General features: G+C 40.1%; 1 protein-coding gene across 1 annotated transcript; it reads right to left on the reverse strand.

Moving 5' to 3' along the window:
* Positions 1-1522: 1522 nt before the first annotated feature.
* Positions 1523-8529, reverse strand: RB195_017371 (uncharacterized protein; the record flags this gene model as incomplete). The annotated part of the gene is made up of 13 exons (XM_064184341.1): positions 1523-1640; positions 2120-2208; positions 2274-2372; positions 2584-2730; positions 2789-2864; positions 3104-3185; positions 3933-4051; positions 5821-5906; positions 5973-6108; positions 6166-6257; positions 7162-7310; positions 7393-7444; positions 8512-8529. The coding sequence occupies 13 exons, from the start codon at positions 8527-8529 to the stop codon at positions 1523-1525; spliced, it is 1263 nt and encodes a 420-aa protein (XP_064040222.1).
* Positions 8530-16086: the final 7557 nt, after the last annotated feature.

Raw genomic sequence — 16086 nt, forward strand, 5'->3', positions numbered from 1 at the left:
CAACCTCAACTGACCAGCAAATTACTACTGGAAGAAAATAAATTTGTAAATTAACTCCGAAGTATAGCAAAAGGATTGAATGAACGAAAAACGTAGTGTGGAGAAATATGAAGTAATGAAATGGTACTTCAATGTTGGTAATGTCGTGTAGCAGTGTAACGCATGGAGTACTTACAGTGTCTGTGAATGGACTGGGTAAGACTTCAATGCTGAAGGGTTGACATCAAAACAGAATTAAAAAGGACCGCTATTGATCCTATCGAAATGATATTTTAGCATAAAATCAAGCTGTAAGTGAAAACAAAAATTTGCAATAGTCCCTACCATCAACTTCGTTAAGTCCAGAAAGCCACTCAGGAAATTCGAAGACACTTTGCTGCGACCATCGATTTCGTGCAATCGCGGATTGTGATTCGTCTTTTCGATTTCAGATTCCCATTACAGGCTCACGTGCTTCAGAAAAAGTTTCGTTACAATTCGTTCGCATAGGACTCAATCTATTAATCGATGCTCACACAATATTACACAATTTTGAGGAAGAATAAGAGAGGTGCAACACAAGTGACTCTGAAGACTTTAATTTTGCTCTCTAACGTCCAGACACACTCTTGCGAAAAAAAAAAATGCAAAAAAAGATTGCAGATGAGCTGATCGATTTGATCTATTGGACTAACTAAAGTGACCTTCGCACTTTTGACTCTGCTGGATGAATTCGGATTCGTATGAACGAAGGCGATTGCGTAAATTGTCGTGTAAGTTGAATTGAAGCGCCCGCTACGGGCCCCGGTAAGTCCCCTTTCTACTCACAGCATTTCTACTTCTTTTTCAGCCGCACAACAAGCGGGCGGATAACTTTGTAAGCCATATTGGTTGCACCATCACAACCTTTGTGGTCGTTTTTGCTGTAGTTTTTACCTAGAAGCGTTTGAGACGATTCAAAAGGAGTACAAGAAGTAATTTGGTAATGGAAATCAAAACAATCAATCAACAACAACAAACAACAACAACAATCATTATCTATGTGAGAATGTAAGAAGACGGATGAGTGACCTTTCTTGCGACAGGCTCCTAACAGCTTGTCCATGTCAACGAAATGAGGATTGTCCCAAAGTGCTTATACTTTTGCTATTGCTTATACTTCTCAAACGATAAGTTCTTTTTTAATTACAAAAATAGCGCCGTACAAGGCTGGCCCGCTCCAGTCGAACTCCTTGTAGAAAAAAGTGTGCCAGAATGCCCGAAGCCGTATCTGTCGGGCCTTTTTTTACGGCAATTAGGAAGAAATGGACGGAATCACCGCCTTCTCCATAATCTACTATGCCGTATACGAATTCTCCATCTGAAATCCGTACCACCTCAGATTCGTGGAGTGATGTCTTTAAAAACGGCAGTTCAGCATGATAATCACACTGGGCAGAAGAATCAGTTGCGAATTCTTTTTATTGTTTTTTAATTCATTGAATGAATCAAAGAACAAATCATATAGGAGTAGAATTGAGGGGGGGGGGTCATCATTTGGAGCTCATGGAGCAGCAGCGCACAATCCTTCCACAGTTCCGCATTTCTTGCCACTGCAGCCCGAACACGCTTTTTCGCCACTCTTCGCGGTCTCGTAGATCTTTTCTCCTTCGCTAATTTTCCTGTAATAGTTTTGTTTTTTTCTTCAAATTATTACTATTCTTATTAACAAACATATTATAAACAAGTATTAGAGCCATACAGGGTCAAGCGATTGAACCGAGAGTGGTAACATGCGTAGAAGCAGTAGCTGCTTTTGAAGGAATCATCTGTGCCCCAATTTTTAGCTCACTAAGAACTTATCCTTTACAAGGAAAACACAGAAAGTATGTTTTTTTTCTAATTACGGAGCAAATCTCCCATCTATCTGCCGACTCTGTTCGATGCAATGAGATCAACTGTATTTCTTCTTTTGCCAGCAACACCAGTGGATGCTGATCTGGGAAAATGTTGAGAAAAGGAAATACTTTGAACGAGGAAGGAAGCCTTCCATCCTTCAAAATTTGCTTGTCTTGAGAATCTTCCTTGCAATTTAAGTAACGACTTAAATTTTGATGGATTATGTTTGGAATAGACATCTTTCGTGCATGCTATAACTTACTTATCATACTGGCAAACAACCAGAATGAATCCTTTTTTCGTGCATTTCTCAACACTGCATCCAATCTGTGTTGTCTGATCATAAGCCATCTGAAATTCATCTTCGAGCACTTCAATGAGAAGCAGCCCTCTTATACGAATTTAACTAAACCTACATTAGAATAAAACGTAAGTGTTTTCGCTATCTTCCCAGTGTAAGTGGTATCGCTACCAACGCCTATGTCAGCAAGTTCTTCCCACCATGTGGAAATTGCCTGAAATTTCCTAAAACTTCTCTCGACGATTCAAACGCAAACACCAAATGAAACAAAATAGTCTTTTTAATTCGACATCAAATTCATCCAGATACCCTTCTTTAGTCTTCTTGACTTCGCGTGGTTTTTTTTTTCTACTGCCGGGTGAATTAATTGATATAACGTTTGCACTTCAGCCCGTAAAAAAGATATAATGATACGTAGGAAATACCTTCTCAAGAGCTTCTTCTTTGTCCATGCTTAGGTCTTTAATTACTAGGTAATTCTGAGAGCGTGGCGCAGTTGGAGCAGCAGGAGTTTCTTCACAAGCCTGAGCTCTATCTTTCGCTTCTTTAGCAATAGTGTCACATTGGTATTTCTAAAATACGTATAAAGTTTGCTTTGACTCTTTTAATGGAGCGCATGTTTCTTCTTACCAACTGAGGCATCGCCTTTGCAAGAGGGGCGTACGTACTAATTTTATCTTCTGCCCATCCTGTGCCCAGTAGCCCTCTGCAAAATAATGACTATTATACTTAACGCTCATAAGGTTACACCGTGTTTTCGCGACGCGGTCAGTGGATTCTATTTTCCTAGGTGCGTTCTATCTGTTTCAACTGCATTCAGGCTATTTCATTTGCCGCGCCGTCAGCTCAAACAAAACGCTCGCCGCGGTCGTCAGGTGTAACACAAAAATTTGTATTTTTCTTGGTATTCTTTTGAGGTAATATCTCAGAAATGTTCGATTTAACCTGTAGTAGTTGTGCATGTAGAGAGCCGTGTTCGTCATGTCATTCGTCATTCCATCATCGGCGCATTGGCCACTGTCATCGGCTGAAATATTCGAGTGAGGTTACGCCCTTTGTCTTATTGTTAGAATGAAAACCAACATACAATAATAACTAATTCCTGGAAATTTCCACAGTTTAATCAAAGTTCTTAAAGGCATCACTCCACGAATCTGAGGTGGTACGGATTTCAGGTGGAGTACTCGTATAAGGGATAGTAGATTATGGAGAGGGGGGTGATTCCATCCATTTCTTCCCAGTTGCTGTAAAAAAAACGGTCCGGAAGATACGGTTTGGGGCCTTCTGGCGCACTATTTTCCCCAAGGAGTTCGACTGGAGCGCGCCAGCCTTATGCGGCGCCGCATCTTCCCGGCCGTTTTTACGGCAATTAGGAAGAAATGGACGGGATCACCCTCCTCTCCATAATCTACTATCCCTTATAAAAATACTCCGCCTGAAATCTGCACCACCTCAGATTCGTGAGGTAAAACGTTTCGTACAACTCTTTCGTTTTCAAAGAGTGAAATCTGAACACAAAGCAGTTTTTGAGGACGAACTTGAGAACGTAACGCTCACAATCTTGGTTTTCACTACGAGTTCAATGTTTTTCGTAAGGTTTTTTGAGCCGGGCCATGCCCATACTCTCAATTTTCACCACGAGCTCTATGTTTTCGATTAGGTGTTCACACTACGTCAGTTTCGTGATACGTTTCCTTTGAATGCACAGTTATGGTGTCGCATTCGACTACAATAGGTCGGTTATTGGTTACTGACAATTAACACAACTACATACTTATGGTGAATTTAGGCTGACAAAGTCTGTCCACGCACGGTGAGTCCGCAGGACAGTCATTGCACGCATCGTTGGCGTTGGCCTCCTTCTCATACAGCACCTTATCGTTCTCCTTACCACTACAACCGGGAACGATTCTTGTTTAAAATTGAAAAAGGGCAGGGTCAAGCGTGTGATGGGAGAGTCGTGAAGGTAGGGGGCTGCAAGGGAAGGGGCTCGCAAGGGAATATGGGGTGGGAAGTAATGAGTAAAGAATAATAAAATATAAATATAAAATAAATAAATAATAAGTAGATATAAACAAATATAAATAAGTAAAGAATAGGATAAATTGAAAAATATTGATTTAGTTCAAGGCGTAAGACAGTATGGGAGCACCAACATTTTGTTTTGAAAATGTGTAGCGTGTTGACAATGTAAGAATGAGACCTCGACATCCGACTGAGTCAAATTTTTGCAAAATACTGAAAATGCTGAAAACCATTTCTATAAAATGAAGAATCTAATTGTATGTACGGCAGTTTAAAAGTGGTTCGATTGGATATTAGTGACTAAAGGAGCTCAGATTCTGTGCACATTGTTAGGTGTGGGAGATTGCGAATAACTTCGTCATAAGAAGACCAAAAGAAAATTTTTGGGCAGCTTTTCAGAGAAGATTGTCTTTTTGCACCCTCCTACTCTTTTTGGAATTATGATGGGACAAAATCAAAAATTTCCGACTTTTCTTGCATTTGCCCCATCTAAATTTTAACAAATCCAGACGGAAAGGAAAAATTCTGCACAATGGGGTTCCTCTAATTCCTCTATCCGAACATATGAATCATTTTTTTAACGCCGTAACATTTTTCTGGAGTGGAAAAACTTGCCGAAATCCCAATTTTCGTCGATGTGCCGAAAAGTGTGTTATCTTGAATAAAGTCCAATAACTCAGAGTAACTTAATTCGAAACCAATCATTCTCCAGTGCTTTGTAGCAGAGGATTTTCTCTATCAGAACGTTTGTAGCAAAACTTTGTAGCAGAGGATTTTCTCTATCAGAAATCGGACGTTTGATCACTTTTCTTTTTATTTCTAGGGTCTGGCCGTTTTTCCAAATTTTTGATGGGAGAAAAATGATTTTTCGAGATTCTTGATGGAAAGATGTCATTTTTCCTATCTTTGTCCCATCAAATTTCAAAAACGATTAAGCGGTGGGAGGAGACAGCAGTATGACTGTTTCTTAGAGCAAATGTTCTTTTCTAGAAAAAAGCCACTTAAATTTTTTTCTTTTGGTCCTCTTATGACGAAGTTACTCGCGACCTTCCGGATCTAACAATCTGGACAGAACTTGAGCTTTTTTGGTCATTAAATTCCATTTAATTAAGTTTTAAAGCGTTGAAAATGACGTAGAACTAGATTATTCATCTTTCAGAATTGGTTTCAATTTTCTAACTCTTTTGCAAAAATTCGAATAAGAGAGTGTCAAACATGCATCGTCCATTTCACACTTTTACAACAAAATGCTGAGTTTTTAGGATTTCTTTCGTCGTTCTTTCCTAATTCATCCCATGGCACCTCACTTTTCTCTTTCTTCTTCGTACTCTGCCCTTTAATCAGTATTTCGAAAAAAATCCCTACATTTTAGGATAAAAACAGAATAAAATAAAAATAAAAATATTTCAATACCAACACTTCAACAAAATTTCAGCAAATTAGCTTCTTTTGCTACTTAAATTTCCAATAAATTGGATTGGCAACAACCAGAACTGTCGCATGAGTGTTGGAGGAGGAGTAAAAGAAGAAGAAGAAAAAAAAACAAGGGGCGGGGGAAGGAGAGGGTCGTATTCGAGAGGGTAATGTCCAATCATCACGCTCGACTCTGAAAAGAGGGCAAAAAAAAAAAAACGAACAGTTTGTTGTATATGCAGAGAAGTCTTATTCCATCGGAACATTTTGCGGTACTGCACGCAAAGGCGTTCGTTTCCCAGTAGGCCATCTAGAAACAGCAATTTTTCTCCTACGATTAAGGCAGCGAGACTGAGGAAGGAAAATTTCGACTCACGTTTGCAAAATCACCGAGACCTGAGTTATCGAGATACTTCTGATCAACCAATTCTCTTGTTGTTATTTCGTCCCACCATTCATTTAGCACTTCCCGGGTTTTTGTTTCAATATTACAGGTATTACCAGCAGCAAAGCTAAAATTCAAATTTTTTGTTTACTGACGAACGATAAATGCGCACGCTTAAACTTACACTTTTTCGTTGATTCCATGACCAGCCTTAGTATAAGATGCGCACTTGGCCGCACCATCGGTTGCTTCGCGTTCCAAGTTGCAGTCCCATGTCTGAAGTTTGTAGAAGAATGACAATAACTACTTGGATGGTTCGGTGAGCAACGAGAAAAAGCAATCTGCAGATATGTCTCTATTTGATAGCACAGGAATAGGTCGTGATTGTTCTGAAATTTTCGCCCACGACGTGCCTATGGAAACAGGTAGAACGAATCATCTGTCGTTCGATCCTTGCCAAAATTAGTAGAACTTTCATTATCCACTGTGTTCCTAAATATTCCCACGCGGAGCCGCATACAGTGACTCCACACTTTGAGAAACCTTTTAAATGCTTCAAGCGAAATTCTCAGATCATGAAAAGTTAAGATTCTAGATTAAAGTTAAAGTTCCTGGCGTTAATCAATCCGCTTGGGATGCGCCCCTACGTTCACTTCAACTCAGAATCGTTTGAGGTTCACGAACGTGTAACTGGCCTAACAATGACTTGCGGTGATTAGCTAATGTGTCAGGTCAGTGTTTTATCCAATGTTCCAGACAAGTCTGGAACCTCCGATCGATCGTGCAGGAAGCGGAACCTCTAACCGCTACACTACACCAGCCCCAAGCTTCTAAACTACCATTATTAATAAGCAGCTCAATTTATACGTAGATTTTCTTAACCATAAATAGAGCCCTTCAAAAGCACCGATTGACAGAAACTCGCTCCATTCTGTGTTTCTGCAATCTTATACTATGAGATGTGTTTGGGGAAATTGATACACTTTGAAAAACGTTGTTGAAATTAATAAAAAACTGATAAACTAATAAAATCCTCAACCTCACTTGAACAAATTCAAACCAATTGCAATAAATTGACTTTTAAAAGAGAAGCAATATAGAAGCCTAATATGAGGGGCCATGAATTTAATAGAGCTCCAGTTTCGCATCTATAATCCCAACAAATCCATGACATCCTTACCAGCTTATTCATTTTCTTGGCAGCAGGCAATTTTTGATTGTTTTTGGACACTTGGTCTCCAACTGACACAGTTCTGCGCTTATTGTTATGGAAATTCAAAACCATCTCCCTCCATTCATCCGAAATCAACGAGTTTCTACATCCAAAGGCTGAATGTACGAATATATAAAGTTGGTACCACTTCACATTACGCACAAAAAAATGTGGTATTTCGAACAGCTGGTAACCTACACTCCGCTGCTTCGACAGCATCGTTGACGATCGCAAGGAAGACGATACAACACTAAATCATGGATCATAAGAAAAAGTACGAAGTTTCAGCAAGAGGAACATTTCGAGCCACATTTATGTGTTTCTTTTAAAGACTTCTTACTTAGGTGACATTAATCTTATTTGAATAGAAATGTAACAACAAATGTGATATGACAAACGTTTACGTTATGGTCTACACGGGAGTCAGTTTCTGTCATTTTCGCAGGGATTAATTATTCCGATCTCTGAAAAGAATGTAGCAGAAAAATAATATTTTTAAACTGCATTTTCAGCATCAGGGGCTTTCATTTCATTCCATGGGAAGTGGAAATGCTATGTTGAAAAGGTCCAGTACATGTCTTATATCAAATACATGCGAGTTATTCTGTTATGGCATAAGTCTAACCTACAATGACTGTACTCTGCCAGGAAGAAATGTGACGGACGCAGATCTTTCCTAAATTGTTCATTGGAAGGAATATCCTTTCAGCTATCTAAACAGCGCATCGGATTGGAGCACAATGCTAAGGATCAGGAATGCTGACGCTAGGGTATTAACCTCACTCTTCAATATCTATACTTGAGAAGGAAACAGAGAATCTTTCTGCGACTCCTATAATGGATTTGTTCTTATCAATATAAATTGCGTAGATCATATCCTTCTAAGTCAACGAAGAAAACAGACGTTCTGAAATACTGTTCTGGAATGAAACTTTTGCTAATTTTGTGAGCATTCAACGCCTGAGAGGGCCAAGGTGTGCCACCTCAACATGCCGTGACTCACTAAAAATCGTAGATCAGAAGCAAAGTGTATATCGAAGACATTGTAGGGGGAAGTTTCGGCGTATTCCTTGTCTTCTCAAAGAATTTTGACCAAAATTTAGTTTTATGTATTAGTAAAACTGTAGAACGCTTGCAACCATCGTAACGTATGCCGGATATGGTAGTTGGTACTGATCTATCTTCCTAGACAACTCTAACAGCAAGCCAAGAGCACAGAATAGGAAAATCTTGGTTGCGGTTCTGAACAAGATGCAAATGCAAGTCTTACCCGTACGCTAGCCTATCCTGTGACCATTGCAGATTGAAAGGACTCACCCACGTAGCAGCCCACATGAAGTGAAATCGAGTTTGGTGAAAGGACGGTCTTCAGAGCTCTTTTATACCAGCTACTCTTTTATAATGATGCACGTACCAGCTGAATCTACGTGATTCTATCAAACGCGTAGGTGTAGACTCTTCCCGTTAAAAAACCAGTGTGACAATGAAATGGATGTGTTTATTTCATGAAATTAAACTGGTAGGTAAACTCGTGATACTGCTCTATTCACCTCAGTTTTTTTTAAGCTTGTTTGTGAGTGAATGTAAGAGATTATTAAAATATCTATAACAATTCATAGCATTCAAATCCGGAAAATATATTCATATCTACTGCTAACCAAGATTTTTGAGTATTTAACTCTCCGTCTTGCTGAAATTGTAGCGATTATGTGCCAGCACATTCCTGTCTGTGATGAGTCATCTTTAAAGGCATCACCCCACGAATCTGAGGTAGTGCAGATTTCAGGTGGAGTATTCGTATACGGGATGGGAGACTACGGAGAGGGGGGTGATTCCGTCCATTTCTTCCTAATTGCCGTGAAAAACGGCCCGGAAAATACGGCTTCAGGTGTTTTGGCGCACTACTTTGTACAAGGAGTTCGACTGGAGCGCGCCAGCCTTGTGCGGCGCCTTACCTTCCTGGCCGTTTTTCACGGCAATTAGGAAGAAATGGACGGAGTCACCTCCCTCTCCGTATTCTCCCATCCCGTATACGAATACTCCACCTGAAATCCGTACCACCTCAGATTCGTGGGGTGATGCCTATAAGTCTGTTTTCAAGAAGTTGAGAGGAACTATGAACATCAAAAGATTGACTGAGGAACATCATCTGCCTTCCCTCGTGCCTGTTTCGGAATCATGAGAACATTCACGACATCAATCACGCACAGCAATCGACGTTACGATATTTCCTATGTCCCACTCTGGAGTTAAATCACACTCAGATTTTTTTTGACCATCTACGAATACAGTAGCATGAGGTTAGTTTTTTTTTCTAGCGTTTTGCATTGTTACCCATATAAATAAGATGAAAAATGAAATGAAAGAAAATAAAAGGTACTTAGGGTACAAACACAGTTTCATTAAACCGTTCGTCTTCGTCGCATGGCATGTCTCCATCACCAAACGATCCTAGCTTTGAATTTGCGGTTTCGTCTTCGTCACCAGACGGTAAGTCCTTTGCTGATAGTGATTCATTCAGGAACTTCATTATTATTTTTATACATCTTTTGCTTGTGTAAAGAGCTAAAGAAAACATCCTTCCCCAATCTCTGCAAGTCGTTTCTCCTGTTTTTTTTTTCTAAAATTTTTGGAAACTTAATTTCTTTAGAGAATTAGGCGTCTGGACTACTCTAGGAATGACTGGAAAAACCACCTCTTTATTTCCAGCGGTTCTTGCTCAAACGTCTTTTTCGCCTTTTGTTGTTGTTCATTCCTCCGTTCCTTCCCATCATCATTAGGAGAGTCATCGTTGACTCCATCGTTGAACGTATTACTAGTAGATGCCTCTCACAGTTACCTGGCCTGAAATGTTAGCTTACTTCGCATTTTGCAGAGATAATTCGTAGATGTAAGATCATTCTTCGTAATAGTTGATTTGGAATTTCTCCTATTCATTCAGGATCTATGTACAGAGTTTAGGCAAGGAGCTTTAGGTAAAGAGTACTAGTTATATATCGTGGAAATTGATGATGTTTTTCTGCCCAGAAGTACTTACTTAGACAGTTACTTAGATGCCTTATCTTCGCTGACCTATCTTCGTGCTCCAGCATCTTTTCCAGTCGTTTGGTTCCCTCGCCATCGTCATCCAAGATGTCGTGAAGTTTTAGGAGTGACATTGACATGACTCGTAAGCCGTGTCTAAGTGAACTCTCAGTTGGTCCATACTTGAAGCGAACACTTCCGCTGGCGCCCTCCCTCCAAGGTGCTCAGTTTCTCCAGGGGTCCACTGTAACATACCTTCAGTCTATCTATATCCGATTCTTCACACGTGACTAGTCTATCTATGATTCGCTCTCGATATTTATCTTGCTTCTCTCAAGTCAGAACTACAAAGACTGGCTAGGTGGTGTGGTAAACTTCAGAAGACATCTCTCAAGTGCTTTCCATCTGTCGCAGCGGTATCTTTCCACGTCTCTGCTGCGTAACAGAGCGCTGAAAGAACCGCTGGAAGAAGATGTGAGTGGAGCTCTTGGTTTGTCAGTTGCTTCATAAGTTCCTTGATAGGTGGAAATAGTGCCCATGCTGCTTTCAACCTTCTATCCAGGTCGTCCTTCAAGTCGTTCACTACATTCATAGAACTTCCGAGGTACATGTATGATAAAATTTTCACAATTTGGGAGGCTTTAGGTTGCATTTCTTTCTCGTTGTAGACGAAAACAAACGTAAAAGAAAGATGTCAACCGCAAAACGTAGGAACCGCAAGTCAACGTGAATTGCTGCTTGAACTGAAGGATATTTCGGAAATCGAATTTGACAACTGTGTCGAGGATTGACAAAACGAAAGGAAAAAACGAAAAAAAAGTAAGCGTATCTTGTGAAATGGGGATTACTTCGATTTGCCGAAATAGATCTAGAAGATTGTGCAATTTATAAACAGACTCACCTTTCAATTTAATCATAGTAGTGTGACGCTCTGTATGCATATCAGATGGATGTCGATGTTCCTCTCGGTCACCTTTCTTTTGGAAAAAGAAAAAAATTGCAGTATCTTTCACTAGTCTGGAATCCTTTCTTTCTGAGGACAGGCCACCATGTACACTAACACAACATGAAGCCGGTGACGAAGAAAGTTTGCAGATATTAAATTAATATAGTAAGAAGATAGTCGGGCTTGACACAGGAGTTGACGAGTGATTAAGATGCTTGTAGGATCCCTTTCTGATGATTTCCAATTCAGGAAAAAATTGAGGTGCTAAAGCCTTTGCTCTTTGCTCTTTGCTCAGCGAGGCCGTTAGCGGAATATTGTATTTGCGGTACTTCATCAGACTTGTCCTTCTTCGTGCTGCTTACAGAATTTTCTTCTGCCTTTATTTAACAAGGTCTTCTTGTAATGCTTTCCTACAGCTAATGTTTGCTAATAACCGTTTGAAATCTTTCCTACAATTCCTTGGTGAGTTTCAAAATTTCACCCATATTTATTGTTTGAGGCACATTCAGTCCAGCGAAGGTGACATTTATTCATGAACAGAGAATTTCCTTGAAAGAGGTGAGTGGTGGGCAGGAGCCCACCCGTGTCGTTTTCATTCCGATCACCTGATCAAAATCCCCGACGTCAAGGAACTGAGGAACTGCTGTATGGTGCGGCGGCAAATAGACTTTACCCTATACTAACCAGTTCTGTCATGACGAGTTCAGATTTCGTCAAATGTTGTCAGCACACTTTATGGATCTGAAAATTACAATACGACGTTTTCCCACGATGATGGTGAATCTTAGCAGCTCTTGGTTTATTCTTAGCTATGCTTCTGATTCGATCATTCCGACGCCTTGGGATACGTCGCACCCCTTTTTCATAGCTATTTTTCAGCTCGATAGACCCTGCCAGAGGTCTAACCTTCGCTGTGCATCGCAGCTTTGTGGCGAGAATTACCTTCACGCCAATATGAAGCGGAGTGACAAAAACACTCTTTTGAAATAATCGATTATGGAGTTTTTGCTTATGCAAAGTGCTAATACTATTGTTATTTGTTAGTGAAAATAGCCCTGTATTCGACATTGTTGTTGTTATAACTTTAACAAACGAATAACCACTGATATTGGAATGCAAAAAGGTATACCGTATTCTGCCACATTCATAAGTTTTTCGATTCAAATGTCAAGAACGACAAATCAATCCAGTGCTCTCATCTCTGCTTCCACAATGTTTCGCAATAACTTTAAGCGTTGAATTTCCACTCTGTACAGGTCATGAATGCGTTGGCCAAGATCTTCCAATTCTGAAACGTTGGAACCGAAGCAAAAAGTTCAGGTTCAATCTTCTTTATATTTATCTATCTATTTTATTTGGCGTGAAATCGTGCTGCCAAACGGCGAAACAAAAACAGGAGCCATAGCAATCCACCCTTCTGCACATGGTTAAGTGCAGAAACCTGCCAGTCGAGTTGCGGAAATACAAATACTCTCTGCCGCCGACATTGATTCCATGCAATCGCGGTTTGGGCTTCGCAAGCCAGTTTGAGACTCATGCGCTTCAGGAAAGGTTCTGTTGCAATTCGTCCGCATACGACTCCATCTGTTGATCGAAACTTACACAATGTTACGCTATTTCGAAGAGAGATAACAGAAGAGAAATTCGAGAGAGGGATTCGTTACGGGTCTGGGTGACCCTTTCCTTCCCTTTTTCTCTCAATGTATTAGCCGTGCAATACGCTTCCTATGCGCGCGAATTACTTTGGTATTATGTCGATTCGAATGAAATATGGGAGCCACTGGGAACTAATAATATCTACTTTAGAATGAGTGCAAGTGGTCTAGTCATGTCAGTTACGATATACCTGACAATAGAAATGAGGCTATCATTCATTCTTTCTTCAAAATCTGCTACTCCTTCGCAGAACGAAAAGGAAGGAATGAAGAAACACATGTAGAAAACGAGGTGTTCATATTCACTTCGTGGTCTGTAAATCTGGCACACAAAGTGGCTATTCCAAATGGGTACCCGACTGGAGATTGTGTCACTCGACAGACGCGACTTCTCTCCCGAAGGTCGAACATAGTGGACGGCCGAGAAAAGATTCCGTTCTGTCTACCTTTCATATCTGATAATATGAGCAAAGCGGGTCTCCAGAACGACGAAAGGGTAGAGATACCACCAGCGAACCTCAAGCGTCAGCTTGTGCGTAATCGTGCGTATGACCGACTCTGCACATCTCTCAGTTATGTGGTTTGCCCATGTGAAAGAGAGTGTGATTGCATGGTATCAGAGGGTTTTGTATTGTATCGCATGCAGCTCGTATGGTGACGATTATATAGGGGAGACAAGGAACAAGATCCACCAGCACACCGTAGAATATTATCTTTCGAGTACGAGATCATAGCGCACACAACACTAGAGGAAGTTTAGATAACCGCCGAAGGTGCTTATCAATATCTGCGCGTGGTCTGATCTATGAAGATTTGTGAGAAAAAAAACCTTGTGATTCATAGTTGTGGTACCTGATATTCTGTTAAGCTACCAAAATTTTAGCAAATGAGGCATGTGTTGTCCTTTGAGTTTGTTCATTGTCTGAATGTTTCTGTAGGGTGATGAGGCGCTTGAGGGGATAAGTCACTGATGGCTTTTATATTTCCAAACTCTCACGAAAGCCATAACGCCGAATCAACAATGCTGGCGTCGAATTGCAACGAGAGAACTCTTCTATATTCACATAAAGTTTGGTTCTTCTAGTTTTGCTAAGTCTAAAATAAAGATCCCAAATTTTCCCTCAAATTTTCGAGCTTTTCTCAGCTACCATTTGAGGGAAACAAAACACCTACAGAGACCTAATTTGCTGTCAGGGGTTTTCCTTGACGCCCTATCAAAATATGGCATCGATTTTTTTAACCGCGCTACCGCAGCGGGAAAAAGTGCGAAATCTCGGATCTTTTGCTACGCGTCAAAATCTGTATGAGTCTTAATAAAGTCCACTAAGCACATTACTTATAGAAATGTTTGGTTTAAAGCGTGTTGTAGAGGACGATTTTCCCTATCATATTTCGTTTTCACTTTCTTCCAGGTAGTTTTTGTTCTCTCAAAAGCTAGATGAGAAAAAACCCAAATTTCTCAACTAGCTTTCAAAAAACCAGAGGGTCGCTGATAAAAATTTCAACTCTTTTACAGCACAAATCTTCCTTTACAGAAGTCTCCTTTGTTTTCCTCCGTCTCTTCTGTAGTCCGTTATTCATATTTATTTCAGGCTGCTGAAATCCACCAGTAATTTGCAATCAGGGCCTGGGCTAAAAGATTTCTATATAACCCCCATATACGGCAAAAATGTTCTAAATAATCTCAGAAAAACTGACGCGTGAAATGTTCTTCTCAGTAATTTTTTCCGATATAAAAATGAAGATTCTGGAGGGATCGAACCATTCACCGTTTGTAATCACTGTCAGTGAGTAAAAGTGTGTGTATGAAGTAGAAGATAGTGAGAAAGTGTTTTTAAAATGTGTTCTGCTTCGGTACTAGTTGTCTTTTCCACATTTCAGAAATGGGACAATTCTGGCGAGAATCGAAATCTCAGCCGTGCGTTTTTATTGTCGATGTGTAAACTTGTGTGCGAAAAAGTGTGAAGATGGTTTTATAATGTTTTCTCTACTGTTCTATGTCGCACTACTTTATATTAATATGCATTATAGCAGTATTTATTAATATTTGCATTATTATGTATGTTATTTTGTTTCATTTGTTGAGCATCCAATTTGTGAATATGATTCCATGCTGAATCAAATATCATATGTGGAAGAACAATTCTAAACTTTTCTCTTTTGATATCGACATTTCAGAATTGAAAGATCTTGCCCAGCGCATTCATATCCAGTACAGAATGGAAACCTAATGCTTAGTGTGATTGCGCAAGCAGAAATGAGAACATTACATGAGTTCATCGCTGCTGACGTTTGTACTGAAAAACTCATGAAAGTGGCAGAATACGGTACAGCTTTTTGTACGCCAATATCGGTGATTGTTCGTATGTTAAAGTTACAATAACAACGTCGAACACAATGCAATTTTTGCTGAAAAGTAGAACTTTCACTTTTGGGAAGCAAAAAACCTTATCGTCCCAAAAATCCCGAAAATGGCATGTGAGTCTTCGTTGCACCGGTCCCCTCTAAAACGTGTCTACGATTGTGCTGATTGGGGATTCACTGCTGCTCAACTGATTCCCATTTATTGGATTGCGAACGTTGGAAGACGGCGGAGTTGCTTGAGTTCTACCGTACAAGAAGTTGCGTCACCGGTGCAATTAAGGCTGTTTCTCACACCCTTTTCCTGGTTCACTAAGAGGAACTAAGCTCATAATGTTTCGAAAATTCTTTTGCTAGTCGACCATGTTTTCACCCCGATTACTAACTAGACCTGTGAATCAAGTGAGTTGTGGTATGACGCATATGTAAGCCAGTATGGTGCATTGCGAAATCGGTGTGTTTCAATTTGCTTGCCCAGCGAACGTATGCATGCGATGCAAAAAACTTTTCAAGCATATTGAACCATAACTATGACCATAACTGAGATAAAACACAAAACTCACTCTAATCTCCTGCCTCAGCTTCGCTCTACTGCTTGTTCTGTAACAGTAATAATGTAGTTACAGCGTCAAATAACAAGAATACTACAGGAAAATAGTCAGGGAACGAAAATTTACGAGACCAGCAAGAGTGACGATAATATGCTGCTGTGCGGGCTGCGCTGCCATGGAAGTGCGGAGATCTGCAGGGATTATCCACTCTACGAGGTGACTACAAGAAGCAAGATTGCCAACTCTTCTCTTGCATACCTTATTCATTCGTGGAGAAAGGGAGACTGAAACAATTCGCAACTTCATCTTGTTATCATGGTAAATTGTCATTTCTAATAAACATAATAATAATGAA

This window comes from Necator americanus, chromosome II (genome assembly GCF_031761385.1).
Source record: "Necator americanus strain Aroian chromosome II, whole genome shotgun sequence".
NCBI classification, from domain to species: Eukaryota; Metazoa; Nematoda; class Chromadorea; order Rhabditida; family Ancylostomatidae; genus Necator; species Necator americanus.